At 56.9% G+C, this 17,723-nt stretch overlaps 2 protein-coding genes across 5 annotated transcripts in view; one reads left to right on the top strand and one right to left on the bottom strand.

The window, feature by feature from the left end:
* ZBTB12 (zinc finger and BTB domain containing 12) overlaps positions 1–17,723 on the bottom strand; it is a 67,574-nt gene that overhangs the window by 19,033 nt on the left and 30,818 nt on the right. The window lies entirely within an intron of this gene.
* On the top strand, positions 46–17,690 carry SKIC2 (SKI2 subunit of superkiller complex). Of its 4 annotated transcripts, XM_085047180.1 has the most exons (29): positions 46–192; positions 349–470; positions 901–1,010; positions 1,494–1,611; positions 2,378–2,492; positions 2,962–3,039; positions 3,209–3,262; positions 3,612–3,835; positions 4,244–4,375; positions 5,023–5,168; positions 5,780–5,926; positions 6,205–6,289; positions 6,811–6,917; positions 7,743–7,889; positions 8,457–8,556; positions 9,219–9,431; positions 10,201–10,311; positions 10,667–10,778; positions 11,077–11,195; positions 11,628–11,765; positions 12,488–12,637; positions 12,963–13,061; positions 13,812–13,998; positions 14,257–14,383; positions 14,977–15,199; positions 15,458–15,568; positions 16,318–16,536; positions 16,954–17,094; positions 17,470–17,690. In XM_085047180.1, exons 1-29 carry the CDS (start codon positions 174–176, stop codon positions 17,668–17,670), a joined length of 3,855 nt encoding a protein of 1,284 aa, XP_084903306.1. In that variant the 5' UTR covers positions 46–173; the 3' UTR covers positions 17,671–17,690. The 4 variants fall into 4 exon arrangements, with proteins under 4 accessions (XP_084903306.1, XP_084903307.1, XP_084903308.1 ...); XM_085047181.1 differs by lacking the exon at positions 12,963–13,061; XM_085047182.1 differs by lacking the exons at positions 16,318–16,536; positions 16,954–17,094; positions 17,470–17,690 and adding an exon at positions 16,220–16,308.

Below are 17,723 nucleotides of genomic sequence, written 5' to 3'. Positions count from 1 at the left end.
CGCGCAGAACGCCTTCCCATTGGCTGGACGGAGGCGCGCCGCGCGCTGATTGGTCAGCAGCCAAGGAAGCGCCGCTGCCCTGCTGCCAGGATTTCCGGTTGGCTTCCGGTAGTTCCGGTTTGGCGGCGGAAGTGGTGGGGAGAGCTTCCGGGTCAGGCTGCCGGTGCGGCGGGATGGAGGTGGAGCGGATCGGTGAGGCCTGGAGGCTCCGGTTGGCTCCGGTTGGGCTCGGGAGGCTCCGGTTGGCTCCGGTTGGGCTCTGGAGGCTCCGGTTGGGCTGCGGGATGGGTTCGGGTTGGCTCGCCGGGGCTCTCCCGGTGGTACCGGAGCTCTCCCGGTGTTCCGCAGCGCTGGCGCCGCGCGGGCCGCGGGAGTTGCCGCTGGCGCTGCTGGAGTTGGGATGCTCGGGGCGGTTCGAGCTGCTGACGGGAGCGGCGGGAGCGGCGGAGGGACCGGAGCCGCGCGGCACCGTGAGTGGCGGAAAAACCCCGAAATCACCCCAAAAAAAATCCCAAAAATTTTCCCAAAAATACCTAAAAATGTCCCCAAAAAAAGCGCAAAAAAATTCCCCCAAAAAACCCCAAAATTATCCCAAAAAACCTTGAAAAATTACCTAAAAAAACCTGAAAAAAAACCCCAAAAAATCTCCCCCAAAAATCCCCAAAAAATCTCCCCAAAAAACCCACAAAAATCACCCAAAACCCCCAAAAAAATGTCCCCCAAAAAACCCCCGAAAATCACCTAAAAAACCCCAAAAAAACACCCAAAAAAACTCGAAAAATCACCCAAAACTCTCCCAAAAACCCCAAAATCCCCCAAAAACCCTTTTTAACCCTTTTTTAACCCTTTTTAACCCTTTTTAACCCTTTTTTGACCCATTTTTAACCCTTTCCCCGCCAGCTGCCGCTGGGCCCGCCCCCCTTCGCCCCCCCCCTGCAGGAACATCTGGCACAGCTGGTTTTGGGATCCCCGGAGTGGCTGCCGATCCACGGGAGGGACAGAGCGACCAGGTAGGGGATCCGAAACCCTAAATACCCCAAATCCTGAAACCCTAAAAACCCCAAATCCTGAAATCCTAAATGCCCTGGAATCCTAAAAACCTGAAATCCTAAAAACCCGAAAATCCTGAATGCCCGAAAATCCTGGTGGGTCTGGGGTGCCATTTGGGGTCCCTCAGGTCACATTTGGGTTCTCAGGTGCCATTTGGGGTCTCAGATGACCCTGGGGTGCCATTTGGGGTCCCTCAGGTGGGTCTGAGGTCTCAGGGGTGCCATTTGGGGTCTCAGGTCCCATTTAGGGTCTCAGATCCCATTTAGGGTCTCTCACACCCACCCAACCACCCAACCCACCCAACTCTCAGGTCCCATTTAGGGTCTCTCAGGTCCCATTTAGGGTCTCTCAGGTGCCATTTGGGGTCTCAGGTGTCCTTTGAGGTCTCTCAGGTCCCATTTACGGTCCCTCAGGTCCCATTTAGGGTCTGTCTCTGTCCCCAGCCCCTGGCCCCGCAGCGCTGCCCCGCGGTCACTCTTCTCCCTTGACCCCACGCCGGTGGCCGGAGAGCTGCGGGCAGAGCGAGACCCTCGCAGTGGGGAGCTGCTGGGCTTCAGAGAGGTGGGCAGGGGGCTTTTGGGCTTTTTTTGGGGTTTTTGGGGGATTTTGGGGTTTTGGGGGATTTGGGGCTGCAGGGAGCTTTTGGGGTCTTTAGGGTATTTTTGGGGTATTTTTTTGTTTTGGGGATTTTTGGGGGATTTTGGGGCTCTGGGGCTTTTTGGGGTCCTGGGGGTCTCTAGGGGTATCTTTTGGGGTCTGGGGGTGTTTGGGGTTTTTTTGGGTTTTCTGTGGGTATTTTAGGGGGTTTTGGGGTATTATTTGGGGTTTTGGGGGCATTTTTGGGTTTTTTTGGGGGTGTTTTGGTTTTGGGGTTTTTTTGTTTTGGGGTAATTTTTGGGGTTTTTTTGGGGGGTTTTGGGGCGAATTTTTAGGGTTTTTTGGGGTATTTTATGGGTTTTGGGGGGTATTTTTGGAGATTATTTTTTGGTTTTTTGAGAGTATTTTTTGGGTTTTCTGGAGGTATTTATTGGGTTCTTTGGGTGTATTTTTCTTTGGTTTTTGAGGGTATTTTTTGGGTTTTTGAGAGTATTTTCGGGGGGTTTTGGGGGTATTATTTGGGGGTTTTGGGGTATTATTTGGGCTTTTTGGGTTATTTTTTGGGGCTTTTGGGGGTATTTTTTGGGTTATTTTTCGGGGTGTTTTTTGGGTGTTTCGGGGTGATTTTTGGGGGTATTTTTGGAGGGTTTGGGTTATTTTTTTGGGGTTTTTTGGGGTTATTTTTTGGGATTTTGGGTCTGGGGTCTCACCCAGCCCCTCCCCACCCCAGGAACTTCTCCCCTCCGTGGGACTTTCAGCTTCCAACTCTCCATCGCTGCGGAGACCCCCGGGACCCCCGGGGGAGGGGCTGAGGGGGGGCATGTCCAGCTGTCCCTTCTGGCCAGGTAGGACCCCAAAAACACCCCAAAAAACACCCTAAAACATACCCCAATAAACCCGACCGAAATCCAAAAAAATATCCCAAAAAACCCCCCAAAAAATACCCCAAACCCCCAAAAAATAACCCAAAAAACCCAAAAAATACCCCAAAAAACCCAAAAAATACCCCAAAAAACAACCCAAAAAACCTCACAGAGATCCCCAGGCAAGGGGACCCCAAAACCCCCCGAAAATATCCTGAAAACCCCATAAAATACCCCAAAAATACCCCAAAAACCCAAAAAGTACCCCAAATATCTCACAGGGATCCCCAGGCAAGGGGACCCCAAAACCCCCCAAAAATATCCTGAAAATCCCATAAGATACCCGAAAAATACCCCAAAACCCCCATAAAATATCCCCAAAACCCCCAAAAGTACCCCAAAAACCCTAAACAATATCCCAAAAAACCCAAAAAACCCCAAAATCCCGCAGGGGGTGAAGATGAACCAACCCTGGAGCAAATCCAAACCCTGCAGGAGCAGCAGGAGGAAGATGTGGATTTCGAGAAAGGTTTGGACACCAAATTTTGGGGGTTTGTCCCCAATTTTGGGTTTATCTCCCCAATTTTGGGTTTTTCTTCCCAATTTTGGGGTCCCTAACCCCATTTTCTTGGGTTTCCACTCCCAATTTTGGGGTTTTCTCCCCAATTTTGGGGTCCCTAACCCCTCTGCTCCCCCAGATCTGCTCACCAACCCTCCTGGGATGAAGCGAGGAGTGGAATTCAAACCCCAAGGTAAGGAGGAGGAAATGGAGAAAAAACCTGAGATTTGGGGTTTGTTTTGGGGCATTTGGGGTTTATTTGGGGGGATTTGGGGTTTATTTGGGGGGATTTCAGGGATGTTTATTTCCTGGGGAGTGAAATTTGGGGTGATTTCATCTCTGTGGGGTTGATTTTGGGATCATTTTACTCCTGGGGGTTGATTTTTGGAGTTATTTTGCCCCTGTGGGTTAATTTTGGGGTGACTTTATCCTTTGGGGTCTCAATTTTGGGGTTATTTTACCCCTCGGGGTCCCGATTTTGGGGTTATTTTACCCTTTGGGTCTCAATTTTGGGGTGATTCCCCCAAATTCTGTCCCCCCAGCCACGGCCGGAGCTCCTCTGTCCCTGTCCAGCCTGCTGGAGAGCCTCGATGACCCCTTGGGTGACCAACTGGGTGACCAACTTGGTGACCCCCTGGACTTGGGCAGGGCTGGGAGCACAGGAGAGACCCCAAAATCCCCAAAAGAGACCCCAAAAACCCCAAAAGAAACCCCAAAAGAGCCTCAGCTGCGCCGATCCGACAGCCTGGAGGAGCTGCTGGGCAAGGTGGGGATTTTGGGGTGGATTTTGGGGGGGATTTGGAGTTGGACTCGGGGTGATTTGGGTGATTTGGAGTGGGATTTGTGGGATTTTGTGGGATGTTGGGGTGATTTGGGGGCAATTTGAAGTGGATTTTGGGGGAGATTTGGGGAAATCAGGGTGATTTGGGGGAGGATTTGCAGGGATTTGTGGGGTCTGAGAGGGATTTGGGGAAATTGGGGTGATTTGGGGTGTTTTGGGGTGGGGATTTGGGGTGGGTTTGAGGAAATCAGGAGGATTTGGGGTAATTCAGGGTGGATTTGGGTGGATTTTGGGGCAATTTTGGGGTGATTTTGGGGCGATTTTGAACAGATTTGAGTCTATTAACAGCATTTTTTGGGGTTCCCCACCCTCCCCACCCCATTGCCCTCCCAGGAGGGAGCAGCAGCCCCCCCAGGGCCCCCCAAAGCCCCCCCAGAGCCCCCCGAGGAGGTTTGGGCAGAGATGATCGACACGACGACCCCCGTGGGGAACTTCGAGGAGCTGCTGCCTGACCCTGCCCACCGGGTGGGTTTGGGGATTTGGGGGAATTTCAGGGATTTGGGGGGATTTTGGGGGGATTTTGGTGGCCGTGGAGGGGTTTTGGGGCATCTTTTGGTGATTTTGGTGATCTCGGGTGTCCCCAGTAGTGAGCACTGGGGAACTGGGGGGGTTTGGGGAGATTTTGGGGCATCCTGGGGGCTCTGGGGGGGTTCTGAGGGGATTTTGGGGTGTCCTGAGTGGATTTTGGTGTCCCTGACTGTATTTTGGAGTTTCCTGAGTGGATTTAGGGTGACCTGAAGGGGATCAAGGACGTCCTGAGCAGATTTTGGGATGTCCTGACTGCTTTTTGGGGTTCCTGACTGCATTTTGGGGTTCCTGACCGGATTTTGAGATGACCTGAGTGGATTTTGGGGTTCCTGACTGTATTTTGGGGCTCCTGGCTGGATTTAGGGTATCCTGAGCGGATTTTGGGGTGTTCTGACCTGATTTTGGGGCTGCTGACCGTTTTTCGGGGTCCCTGCCCATTTTTGGGGTGTCCCTGACTGTGTTTGGGGTGTCCCTGACCGTGTTTGGGTGTCCCTGACTGTATTTTGGGGTGTCCCTGCCTGTTTTTGGGGTGTCCCTGACCATTTTTGGTGTCCCTGACCATTTTTTGGTGTCCCACCCCGCAGTGGCCGTTCTCCCCAGACCCGTTCCAGCAGCGGGCAGCGCTGAGTCTCGAGCGCGGTCACTCTGTCCTGGTCGCTGCCCACACCTCGGCCGGCAAGACCGCCGTGGCCGAGTATGCCATCGCCCTGGCGCGGCGCCACATGACCAGGTGAGTCCCAAAAAACCCCAAAATAACCCCAAAAACACCCCAAAAACTGCCATCGCCCTGGCGCGGCGCCACATGACCAGGTGAGACCCCAAAAAACCCCAAAAACCACCCTAAAACCATCCCAAAATAACCCCAAAACTGCCATCGCCCTGGCGCGGCGCCACATGACACGGTGAGACCCCAAAATAACCCCAAAATAACCCAAAAAACAGCCTGAAACACCCCAAAACCACCCCAGGGAACCCCAAACCACAGTGGCCCAGCGTGGCATCGCCGTGGTGTGATGTCACTTGTCACAATGTCCCCAAAATGTGTCCTAAGGTTCCCCAAAATATGTCCCAAAGTCCCCAAAATATGTCCTAAAACACCCCAAAACCTTCCTGAGACCCCAAAACCTCCCCAAATCCTCTCCAGGTTCACTCTGAGCTCCCCAAACCTCTCCCTGGCTCAATCCTCGCTGCCCCCAGACCCCAAAAAATCCCTTTGGGGTTCCCAGAACTCTCTAATTTGACCCCAAAAGGGATCTCTGGGATGAACCTTTGGGGCAAAAACGGGTGGAATTGGGAAAAAACAGGACAAAACCACAAAAATACCCCAAAAACTCCCCCCAGGTCCATCTACACCTCCCCCATCAAGGCTCTGTCCAACCAGAAATTTCGGGATTTTCGGGAGACCTTCGGGGATGTGGGGCTGCTGACCGGCGATGTCCAGCTGCGGCCAGAGGCTGCTTGTCTGGTGATGACCACTGAGATCCTGCGGTGAGGGGCTGGGGGATTGGGGACCTGGAATTTGGGGGATTTTGGGTGGATTTGGGGTGGATTGGGGGGATTTTAAAGCATTTGGGGTGTACTGGGGGGATTTTAGGGGGGATTTGGGGTGCATTGGGGGGTTTGGAGTGTTCTGGGGATGATTTGGGGAGGATTTGGGGTGGATTTGGGCAGACTTGGTGGATTGGGGGGATTTTAGGGAGGATTTTGGGAGGATTTGGTGGATTTTGGGAGGATTTGGGGTGGAATTGGGTCCCTGCCATCCCCAGGTCGATGCTGTACAACGGCTCCGATGTCATCCGGGATCTGGAATGGGTGATTTTCGATGAGGTTCATTATGTTAACGATGATGAGGTGAGAATTTGGGGTTTTTGTGGGGTTTGGGGTGAACTTTGTGGGGTTTGAGGTGAAATTTGTGGGGTTTAAGGCGAATCTTGTGGGATTTAGGGGGACTGGGGAGCTCTGATATCATCTGGGATCTAGAGTGGATTAGTTTTAATTGATTATTTTGTTAATGGTGATGAGAATAGGAGGTTCCCTGAGAAGTTTGAGGGGTTTGGGGGGTTTTGGGGATTCTCAGGTGGGAAATGTGAGCAGAAAAGCAGGAAATGTGAGAGGAAAATAGGAAACGTGAGGGGAAAATAGGAAATGTGAGGGGAAAAAAGGGGAAATGTGAGGGGAAAAGGGAGGAAAAAGGGAAAATGACAGAAATGTGAGGGGAAAAAAAGGCAGAAAACGCGAAGGGAGAAAATAGAAAACATGAGGGGAAGAAGAGCAGGAAATACGCGGTGAAAAGAGTGGGAAACGTGAGGGGAAAAGAGCAGGAAATGAGGGTAAAGGGCAGAAAATCCCAATTTCTCCCCGACATTTCCCAGCGCGGGGTGGTGTGGGAGGAAGTGCTGATCCTGCTCCCCGAGCACGTCAAGCTGGTGCTGCTCAGTGCCACCGTGCCCAACGCGCTCGAGTTCGCCCAGTGGGTCGGGTCAGTGGGGTTTGGGGTCTCTGAGAGGTTCCTGAGGGGCTCTGAGGGGTCCCTGTGGTTTTTTGGGGTGGTTCAGGGGGGATTTGAGGGATCTTTGTGGTATTTTGGGGTGGTTTAAGGGGATTCTTGGAGGGTTGGGGGGCTCTGAGAGGGACATGAGGAGCTTTGGAGGATCCCTGCAGTTTTTGGGGTGGTTTAGGGGGGATGTGGGGGATCCTTGGGGGATTTGGGGATCTCTGAGAGGGACATAGGGGGGCTTTGAGGGGTCCCTGCTATTATTGGGGTGGTTTAGGGGGGATTTAGGGGATCCCTGTCATTGTTTGGGATGGTTTAGGGGGATTTGGGGTGGTTTAGGGGGGATTTGAGGTCTCTGAGAGGTTCCTGAGGGGCTCTGGGGTGGTGCTGGTGGCACTGGGGACACGTGGGAAGGAGGAGCTCTGTGTGACTGTTTTTCTCCCGTTTTTTTCCAATTCTCTCCCGTTTTTTCCCAATCTATCCCGTTTTTCCCAATTCTCTCCCGTTTTTCCCCAATCCCGTCCGTTTTTCCCCAATTCTCTCCCATTTTCCCCAATTCTCTCCCATTTTTCCCCAATCCTGTCCCATTTTTTCCCAATTCTCTTCCCATTTTCCCCAATTCTCTCCCATTTTTTCCCAATTCTCTCCCGTTTTTCCCCAATCCCATCTGTTTTTCCCCAATTCTCTCCCATTTTTCCCCAATCCTGTCCCGTTTTTTCCCAATTCTCTCCCGTTTTTCCCCAATCTTGTCTGTTTTTCCCCAATTCTCTCCCGTTTCTCCCCAATCCCTCCGTTCTCTCCCCGCTCCAGGCGCACCAAGCGGCGCTGTGTCAGGGTTCTCAGCACCCCAAAGCGCCCCGTGCCGCTGGAGCATTTCCTGTTCACCGGGAACAGCTCCAGAACCCGAAACCAGCTCTTCCAGCTGCTGGGCCCGGGCGGCGCCTTCAGCACGCAGGGGTGAGACCCCAAACCGGCCCTAAAACCTGCCCCAAAGCTGCCCCAAACTTCACCCCAAACCGGCCCTAAAACCTGCCCCAAACCTGCCCCAAATCGGCCCTAAAACCTGCCACAAATCGGCCCTAAACCTGCCCCAAACCTGCCCCAAATTGGCCCCAAATCGGCCCTAAATCTGCCCCAAAACCCTGCCCCAAATCCCCCTTAAATCTGCCCTAAAGCTTCCCCAAACCTACCCTAAACCTCACCCCAAACCTGCCCCAAAACCCTGCCCCAAAATCTAACCCAAACCTGCCCCAAATCAGCCCTAAACCTACCCAAAACCCTGCCCTAAATTGGCCCCAAACCTGCCCAAACCTGCCCAAACCTGCCCCAAAATCTAACCCAAACCTGCCCCAAAACCTTGCCCCAAATCTCACCCAAAATCTGCCCTAAATCAGCCCTAAATCTGCCCCAAAACCGTGCCCCAAACCTCACCCCACACTTGTCCCTCACCTGTCCCTCACCTGTCCCTCACCTGTCCCTCACCTGTCCCTCCCCTGTCCCTCACCTGCCCCTCACCTGTCCCAGGTACTATGCTGCAGTGGAGGCCAAGAAGGAGCAAAGCAGCAAACACGCTCAGAGCTTTGGGGCGCGGCAGCCGACCATGGGCGGTCCCAACCCCGGGCAGGTATGGGGTCAGGGGGCTACTCTGGGGCTCCTGCTGACCCTTTGTCCCTAACCCCGGACAGGTAGGGGGTCAGGGGGCTACTCTGGGGGTCCTGCTGACCCTTTGCCCCCAACCCTGGACAGGTATGGGGTCAGGGGGGATTGAGGGCTACTCTGGATGTCCTGCTGACCCCATACTTTACTCTGCGCAGGGTCAGTGGGGTCAGGATGGCCTGAGGGTCACTCTGGGTGTCCCACTGACCCCACACTTTACCCCCCAAGGAACTGGGGGTCAGGATGGCCTGAGGGTCACTCCGGTGGCCCCACTGACTCCATGCTTTCCCCCCCAGGAGCAGGGGGTCAGGATGGCCTGAGGGTCACTCTGCTGACCCCACTGACCCCACACTTTACCCCAGGCAGGGTCAGGATGGCCTGAGGGTCACTCTGGATGTCCCACTGACCCCACACTTTACCCCGGGCAGTACAGCAGGGTCAGGATGGCCTGAGGGTCACTCTGCTGACCCCACTGACCCCGTATTCCCCACCAGGAGCAGAGGGTCAGGATGGCCTGAGGGTCACTCTACTGACCCCACTGACCCCACACCTCACCCCAGGCAGTACAGCAGGGTCTGGCTGGCCTGAGGGTCACCCTGCTGACCCCACTGACCCCATATTCCCCCCCAGGAGCGGGGGGTCTGGCTGTCCCTGCTGGAGACCCTCCGGGAGCGCGAGCTGCTGCCCGCAGTGACCTTCACCTTCTCCCGGGGTCGCTGCGAGGACCAGGCGGCCGCCCTGGGCTCGCTGGACCTGCTGAGTGGCCCTGAGCGCGGCCAGGTCCGGCAGTTCCTGACCCGCTGCCTGGCCAGACTGCGCGGCTCCGACCGCCGCCTGCCCCAGGTGGGCGTTTGGGGGATTTTTGAGGGTTTTTTTGGGGGTTTTGGGGTGGCTAGGGGGGCTTTGGGATGTGGAGGTGGTTGTGGGCAGGAAGAATTTCAAGGAGGTTATGAAAACTGAGTTTTTTAATCAAAACTCACAGCATGAGTGGTGGATTCTCCTCAGACTTGGGTTTTTTGGGACATACAGGAGCTGTGGTGCAGTTTTGGGGTCCATGAATGATTAATTTTGCTCAGATTTGGGATCCCATGTGGCTTTGGGGGGCCATGAATGATTAATTCTCCTGAGATGTGGGTCCCATGGGGCACACAGGAGCTGTGGGGTGGCTCTGGGCTCCATGAATGATGGACTCTCCTCAGATTTGGGTTTTTTGGGGCACCCAGGCACTGTGGGGTGGCTCTGGGGGCCATGAATGATTAATTCTCCCAAGATGTGGGTCCCATGGGGCACACAGGCGCTGTGGGGTGGCTCCCCCCCCCAAAACCCAACACACACCCCCCACCCCCACCCCCACCCCCCCCCCCCCCCCCCACCCCACCGGGCTCCATGGGGTGGCTCTGGGCTCCATGAATGATTAATTCTCCTGAAATTGGGTTTTTTGGGGCGCACAGGCGCTGTGGGGTGGCTCTGGGCTCCGTGGGGTGGCTCTGGGCTCCGTGGGGTGGCTCTGGGCTCCATGGGGTGGCTCTGGGCTCCATGGGGTGGCTCCGGGTTCCATGGGGTGGCTCTGGGCTCCATGGGGTCGCCGGTCTCACCCCACACCCTCTGGCAGGTGCTGCAGCTCTCGGAGCTGCTGCAGCGCGGCATCGGCGTGCACCACGGCGGAGTGCTGCCGCTGCTCAAGGAGGTGGTGGAGATGCTCTTCAGCCAGGGGCTGGTCAAGGTGTGTAGGGAGAGGTGGGGAGAGGTGTGGGGTGTAGGGTGTGGGGTTCTGCCCCATTGCGGCACTCCCAGCCCCATACCTTACCCCATACCTGCCCCATGGCAGCGCCGCCAGCCCCATACCTACCGCACACCTCACCCCATACCTGCCCCATATCTCGCCCCATACCTGTCCCACACCTGTCCCACACCTCACCCCACACCTGCCCCATACCTGCGGCACTGCCAGCCCCACACCTGCCCCACAGCAGCACCCCCAGCCCCACACCTCACCCCACACCTGCCCCATACCTGCCCCACACCTCACCTCACACCTGTCCCACACCTCACCCCTCACCTGCCCCACACCTGCCCAGGTGCTGTTTGCCACCGAGACCTTCGCCATGGGGGTGAACATGCCGGCCAGGACGGTGGTGTTTGACTCCATCCGGAAGCACGACGGGAACACCTTCCGGGACCTGCTGCCAGGTGAGACACCTGGGGGACAATTCTGGGGGACAATTCTGGGGGACAATTCTGGGGGGCAATTCTGGGGGACAATTCTGGGGGACAATTCTGGGGTCTTGAGGTTGGTTTTCGTGTCTTAATTGGGTGGAAAACGGGCAAAAAATGCGAAGAGAAAAGAGTGGGAAATGAGGGGAAACGGCAGAAAATGTGAGGCAGAAACATCAGCAATGCCATCGCTGCGGGACGAGGCTGTGCCTCAGTGTCCCTTTGTCCCCAGGCAATGTCCAGCCGCATTGTCACTGTGTCCCTTTGTCCCCAGGCGAGTACACGCAGATGTCCGGCCGCGCTGGCCGCAGAGGGCTGGACGCCACGGGCACGGTCATCATCCTGTGCAAGGGCGCCGTGCCCGAGCTGGCTGACCTGCACCGCATGATGCTGGTGGGTGACACGGCTGTCCCTGTGTCCCTTGTGTCCCTGAGTGTTCCTGCGTGTCCCCTTGTGTCCCTTCATGTTTTCTTATGTCCCCTTTGTGTGCCTGCACGTCCCCTTTGTGTTCCCTTCGTGTCCCCAGGTGTCCTCTCATGTCCCTTTGTGTTCCCTTAGTATTCCCTGCGTGTCTCCTCGTGTCCCCAGATGTCCCCCCTGTCCCCAGGGTCATCCCTCACCACTGCAGTCTGATGTGTATTTCTTGTGTCTCCTCTGTCCCCACATGTCCCCTCGTGTCCCTTGATGTCCCCTCCATGTCCCCTGTCCCTAGGGCCGTCCCTGCCCGCTGCAGTCTGATGTGTATTTATCACACTGTCCATGTCCCTTGATGTCCCCAATGTCCCCCCTGTCCCCCCTGTCCCCTGATGTCCCCCCTGTCCCCAGGGCCGTCCCTGCCCGCTGCAGTCGCGGTTCCGGCTGACGTATCCCATGATCCTCCTGCTGCTCCGCGCGCCGTCGCTGCGACCGCATGACCTGATGCGCCGCAGCTTCGCCGAGTTCCCGCTGCGCCGCGACGCCACCGTGAGCTGGGACAGGGACAGGGACAGGGACAGGGGGACATGGGGACATGGGGACATGGGGACATGGGGACATGGGGGACAGGGACATGGGGGACAGGGACGGGGACAGGGACATGGATATGGGGACATGGGGACATCCACTATGGACATTGGGGACAGGGACATGGGGGACATTGGGACATGGGGACAGGGACAGGGACAGGGGGACATTGGGGACACTGGGGACAGTGACATGGGGACAGGGACAGGGGGACATCCAGTATGGACACTGGGGATATTGGTACAGTGGGGATGTGGAGACATTGGGGACAGTGACATGGGGACAGGGACATGGGGTCAGTGGGGACATCCAGTATGGACACGCTGGGGACTGCACAGTGTGGACAATGGTGATACTGGGGACACTGGGGATGTCCCAGTATGGACACTGGGGATATGGGGACAATGGGGACACTGGGGACAGCCCACTATGGACACTGAGACACACTGGGGACATCCCAGTACAGGCACTGGGACATGCTGGGGACACTGGAGACAGTACAGTGTGGACACTGGGGACAGCCTGGTATGGGCAGTGGGGACACTGGGGACATCCAGCATGGACATGCTGGGGACAGCACTGTGGGCAAAGGGGACACTGGGGACAGCCCAGTATGGGCACTGGGACACCCTGTGACACACTGTGACACTGTGACCCCCGGTGACAGCCCCGTGTCCCCCCAGGCGCAGACTCGCCGTGTCGCTGCCCTCCGAGAGGCGCTGGCGGCGCTTGGGGACCCTGAGGGGACAGCAGGGGACACCGGGGACATGGGGGACCTGCCGGAGTACCACCGAGCTGTGGTGGCACTGCGCCGCGCCCGGGCCGTGCTGCAGGTGGGTCTGGGGGCTTTAATGGGGTCTGGGGGCTTCTGGGGGGCTTGGGGACACTGGGAAAGGATCCTGGGTTGATGTTTGGGGGTCTTTTTGGGTTTTTAGGGTCTTTTTGGGGTTTTTGGGGGTTTTGGGGGTTTTGGGGTCTTTTTGAGGTCCTTTTGGGGTTTTTGGGGTGGGCAGAGGGACACTGGGGACACTGGGGACACTCGAGGGGGAGGATGGGGGGACACTGCGAGGGTCTCTGTGGGGCTCTGGGAGGGTCAGGGGACACTGGGGGTCCGTTTGGGGTCCCAGGTGTCCCCTGACCAGGGTTTGGGGTCCCCAGAGGTGTTTGGGACAGGCTGGACAGAGGGTGCTGGCGCCGGGCAGGGTGGTGGTGGTCAGCACCCCGAAACACCGCAACGCGCTGGGACTGGTGCTGCAGGTAACCCCAAAGTGACCCTAAAGTGACCACAAAAACTGACCCCAAAGTGACCCCAAAGTGACCCTAAAGTGACCCCAAACTGACCCTAAAGTGACCCCAAAAACTGACCTTAAAAACTGACCCCAAACACCCTGAAACACCGCAACGCGCTGGGATTGGTGCTGCAGGTAACCCCAAAGTGACCAAAAACTGACCCCAAACTGACCCTAAACTGACCCCAAAAACTGACCTTAAAAACTAACCCCAAACACCCTGAAACACCGCAACGCGCTGGGATTGGTGCTGCAGGTAACCCCAAAGTGACCCCAAAACTGACCCCAAACTGAGCCCAGATTGACCCCAAAGTGACCCCAAACTGACCCTAAAGTGACCCCAAAACTGACCCCAAACACCCTGAAATGCGCTGGGATTGGTGCTGCAGGTAACCCCAAACTGACCACAAACTGACCCCAAAGTGACCCTAAAGTGACCCCAAAACTGACCTCAAACACCCCAAAACACGCTGGGATTGGTGCTGCAGGTAACCCCAAAACTGACCCCAAACTGACCCTAAAGTGACCCCAAACTGACCCTAAAGGAACCCCAAAACTGACCTTAAAAACTGACCCCAAAAACTGACCCCAAAGTGGCCTCAAAGTGACCCCCAAACTGACCCTAATGTGACCCCAAACTGACCCCAAAACTGACCTTAAAAACTGACCCCAAACCCCCCCAGACTGACCCCAAAGTGACCCCAAAAACTGCCCACAGGTGACCTCGGGCGGCTCTGGCCGAACCTTCACCACGCTGGTGCTGAGCGAGAAGAACCCCGAAAATGGGGAAAAAAAACCCAAAAACGGGGAAAAACCCCCCGAAAAGGGGGAGAAGCCCCCCGAGACCCCACAGGACGTTCCTTACCCCGAGGATCTGCTGCTCACCCGCCTCTTCCTGCCCGAGGGTCTGCACCCCAAAAACGGGGAAAAAGCCGAAATTTGGGGTTCCCATGAGGGATTTGGGGTCCCCAGAAGGGGTTTGGGGTTCCCATGAGGGATTTTGGGGTTCCCACGAGGGATTTGGGGGAATTCTGGAGGGTTTTGGGGTTCTAGGGGATTTCCCTTTGGATTTGGGGTCCTGGGGGGATTTCCCTGTGGATTTTGGGGTTTTTTGGGGTGTCCCTGAAGGTTTTGGGGTTCCTGAATGTTTTGGGGTCCCGCAGGCCCCCCCGGACACTCCCTGGAGCAGCTGCACCCCGAGGACATCGTTGGGGTCACAGCCAAGACCCTGCGGGTGAACCCCGAAACGCTGCTGCAGGAGCTGCGCCCCCCGAGGGGACCCCGACCCCGGTACGGGGTGCTGGGGGGAAGTTTGGGGTCCTGGGGGGAGGTTTGGGGTCCTGGGGGGAGGTTTGGGGTGCTGGGAAGGAACAATTTGGGGTTCTGGAGGGGAATTCGGAGTCCTGGGGGATCTCCCCATAGATTAGAGGATCCCACACCCCCTGACCCCATAGCTCTTGGGATCCCCCGGATCTCCCCATGGATTTTAGGACCCTGAGAGACCCCACAACCCAAAACCCACACCCCCACCCCAACACCCACCCCACACCCCCACCCCCCCCCCCCACCACCCAAACCCCGGGATCTCCCCATAGATTTTAGGATCCTGGAGAGATCTCCCCATAGATTTTGGGGTTTTGGGGGATCTCCCCATAGATTTTTAGGATCCCTGACCCCACTGACCCCATATTTTCCCAGCTCCCCTCCCCTCGGTGGCTTGGCTCTGGGGTCAGCGCTGCAGGAACTGACCTGCCTGGGGTTTTGGGGGATCTCCCCATAGATTTTGGGGTTTTGGGGGATCTCCCCATAGATTTTGGGGTTTTGGGAGATCACCCCATAGATTTTGGGATCCCTGACCCCACTGACCCCACATGTCCCCCCAGCTCCCCTCCCCTCGGTGGCTCAGCTCTGGGGTCAGCGCTGCAGGAACTGACCCGCCTGGCCGCCGCTGGCCGCGAGGGGACAGTGACCATCCCGCTGCTGGAGGCTTTCGGGGTCCCCCCTGGCCGAGACCCCTCGGCGCTGGCGGCTGCGGCCGAAATCCGTGACCTCGGCGTGACCCTGCGCTCGTTCCGCTGCGTGCACAGCCCCCGCTTCGCCCAGCAGGTGCTTCTGGGGCTTTTTGGGGGTTTTGGGGATTTTTTGGGATTTTTTTGGTAGGTTTTGGGCAGTTTTTTGGGGTTTTTGGGATTTATTTGGCTGGTTTTTGGTGGTTTTTGGGCAGTTTTTTGGGGTTGTTTGGGGATTTTTGGGGTTTTTGGGGGGTTTTCTTGGGGGGGTTTATGGGGTTTTTTTGGGGGTTTTTTGGGGTTTTTTTTTTTGGGTTGTTTGGGGACACCGCTGACCCCTGCCCGTCCCTCCCAGTATGCCCAGTTTGCCGCCCGGCAGCAGCTGGAGGAACAGCTGGAGGAGCTGCAGTTCCAGCTGTCGGACCAATCCCTGCTGCTGCTGCCCGAGTACCACCAGCGCCTCGAGGTGAGACCCAAAAACACCCCAAACAGCCCCAAAAACACCCCAAAATACTTGAAAAACACCCCTGGGAACCCAAAATATCCACTGGGAACCCAAAATCCCCCCCGGTGTCCTAACATGGCCTGAGTACCACCAGCGCCTCGAGGTGAGACCCAAAAACGCCCCAAATAACCCCAAAACCACCCCAAAACGCCCCAAAAACACCCCTGGGATCCCCAAATATCCACTGGGAACCCAAAATCCCCCCTGGTGTCCCAACATTGCCCAAATCTCTGCTGCTGCTGCTGCCTGAGTGTCACCAGCACCTCGAGGTGAGACCCAAAAATAACCCCAAAATAACCCCAAAACACCTCAAAAACACCTCTGTGACCCTCCAGGTGCTGTCCGAGCTGGGGTACATCTCAGGTGGCACAGAGGTCACTCTGTGGTCACTCTGAGGTCACTCTGTCCCCATGGCAGGTCCTGTCTGAGCTGGGCTATATCTCCGGTGGCACGGAGGTCACTCTGTGGTCACTCTGAGGTCACTCTGTGGTCACTCTGAGGTCACTCTGTGTCCCCCCAGGTCCTGTCTGAGCTGGGCTATATCTCCGGTGGCACGGTGGTCACTCTGTGGTCACTCTGAGGTCACTCTGAGGTCACTCTGTGTGCCCCCAGGTGCTGTCCGAGCTAGGGTACATCTCCGGTGGCACGGTGGCCCTGGGTGGCACAGTGGTCACTCTGTGGTCACTCTGAGGTCACTCTGTGTCCCCCAGGTGCTGTCCGAGCTGGGCTACATCTCCGGTGGCACGGTGGCCCTGGGTGGCCGAGTGGCCGCCCTGCTGAGCACGGAGCAGCTGGTGCTGACCGAGCTGCTGCTGGGCAATGTCCTGGCGCCGCTGCGGCCGGAGGAGAGCGTGGCTCTGCTGTCCTGCCTGGTCACTCCCGGCCGGGGGGAGCCGCTGCCCGAGGGGCTGCCCGAGCCGCTGACCCAGGTGGGGACACTGGGGTGACATTGGGGACACTGGGGGACATTGGGGTGACATGGGGGATATGGGGGGGAACCTCTGCTGCCAGAGCCTCTGAGCCAGGTGGGGACACTGGGGGGACTTTGGGGACACTGGGGTGACATTGGGGACACCGAGGGGGATTTATGGGATTTGTGGGGTTTTTGGCATGTTTCCTGGATCATCTCTGCAGTGTGGGATTTATGGGATTTTGGGGATTTATGGGATTTTGGGGATTTATGGGGTTTTTCAGGATTTATAGGATTTTGGGGATTTATGGAATTTTGGGGAATTTATGGGGTTTCTGGTCTGTTCGCCCCAGGCCCTGGAGCGTCTCTGGGGTTTGGGATTTATAGGATTCATGGGGTTTTTTTGGGATTTATGGGATTTTTTTCTCTCCCCCAGGCCCTGGAGCGTCTCCGCGCCGTCGCCGCCCGCGTGGGTCGCCTGGAGCAGCAGCACAGCCTCGGCCCTGGAGCTGAGGAGTTCACAGCTCAGTTCGGCTTCAGCCTCGTGCAGGTCGTGTACGAGTGGGCCAGGGGCATGGTGAGACCCCAAAAATACCCCAAAATACCCCAGAAATACCCCTGGGACAGCCAGGGGCATGGTGAGACCCAAATACCCCAAAATACCCCAAAACTAACCCAAAAAATACCTCAAAAATCCCCTGGGACAGCCAGGGGCATGGTGAGACCCAAAATACCCCAAAAATAACCCAAAATACCCCAGAAATACCCTGGGAACCCCAAAAATCACACTGGGACAGCCTGGGACACCCCTGACCCCAATGTCCCCTCACGTCCCCCAATGTCCCCAACATCCCCAATGTCCCCACTGACCCCAATGTCCCAAATTCTCCCCAATGTCCCCCCTGTCCCCGCTGTCCCCGCTGTCCCCTGACGCGGTGTCCCGTGCCCGCAGCCCTTCGCGGACATCGCCCGGCTGTCCCCGGTGCAGGAGGGCTCGGTGGTCAGGGCGATCCAGCGGCTGGAGGAGCTGCTGCGGGAGCTGCGCCAGGCCGCCCGGGTGGTGGGTGACCCCGCGCTGGCCAGCAAGATGGACACTGCGGCGCAGATGATCAAACGCGACATCGTGTTTGCCGCCAGCCTGTACACACAATAAAGGCACCCACACCCCTGCGAGCTCCAGTGGTTCTGTCCAACCTCCCCCTCTGG

Source organism: Lichenostomus cassidix, unplaced genomic scaffold (genome assembly GCF_008360975.1).
Source record: "Lichenostomus cassidix isolate B80296 unplaced genomic scaffold, HeHo_3.0 HiC_scaffold_33, whole genome shotgun sequence".
Lineage (NCBI taxonomy): Eukaryota > Metazoa > Chordata > Aves > Passeriformes > Meliphagidae > Lichenostomus > Lichenostomus cassidix.
Note: the sequence above shows the minus strand (reverse complement) of the source record. Positions and strands in the feature narration are given on the sequence as shown.

Excerpts from the sequence above, each read along its gene's own strand:
- SKIC2 (XM_085047180.1), top strand. Across the intron at positions 8,557-9,218 it reads GCGGTCCCAACCCCGGGCAG|GAGCGGGGGGTCTGGCTGTC; the intron begins GTATGGGGTCAG and ends ATTCCCCCCCAG. Across the intron at positions 13,999-14,256 it reads CCGCCTCTTCCTGCCCGAGG|GCCCCCCCGGACACTCCCTG; the intron begins GTCTGCACCCCA and ends GGGGTCCCGCAG.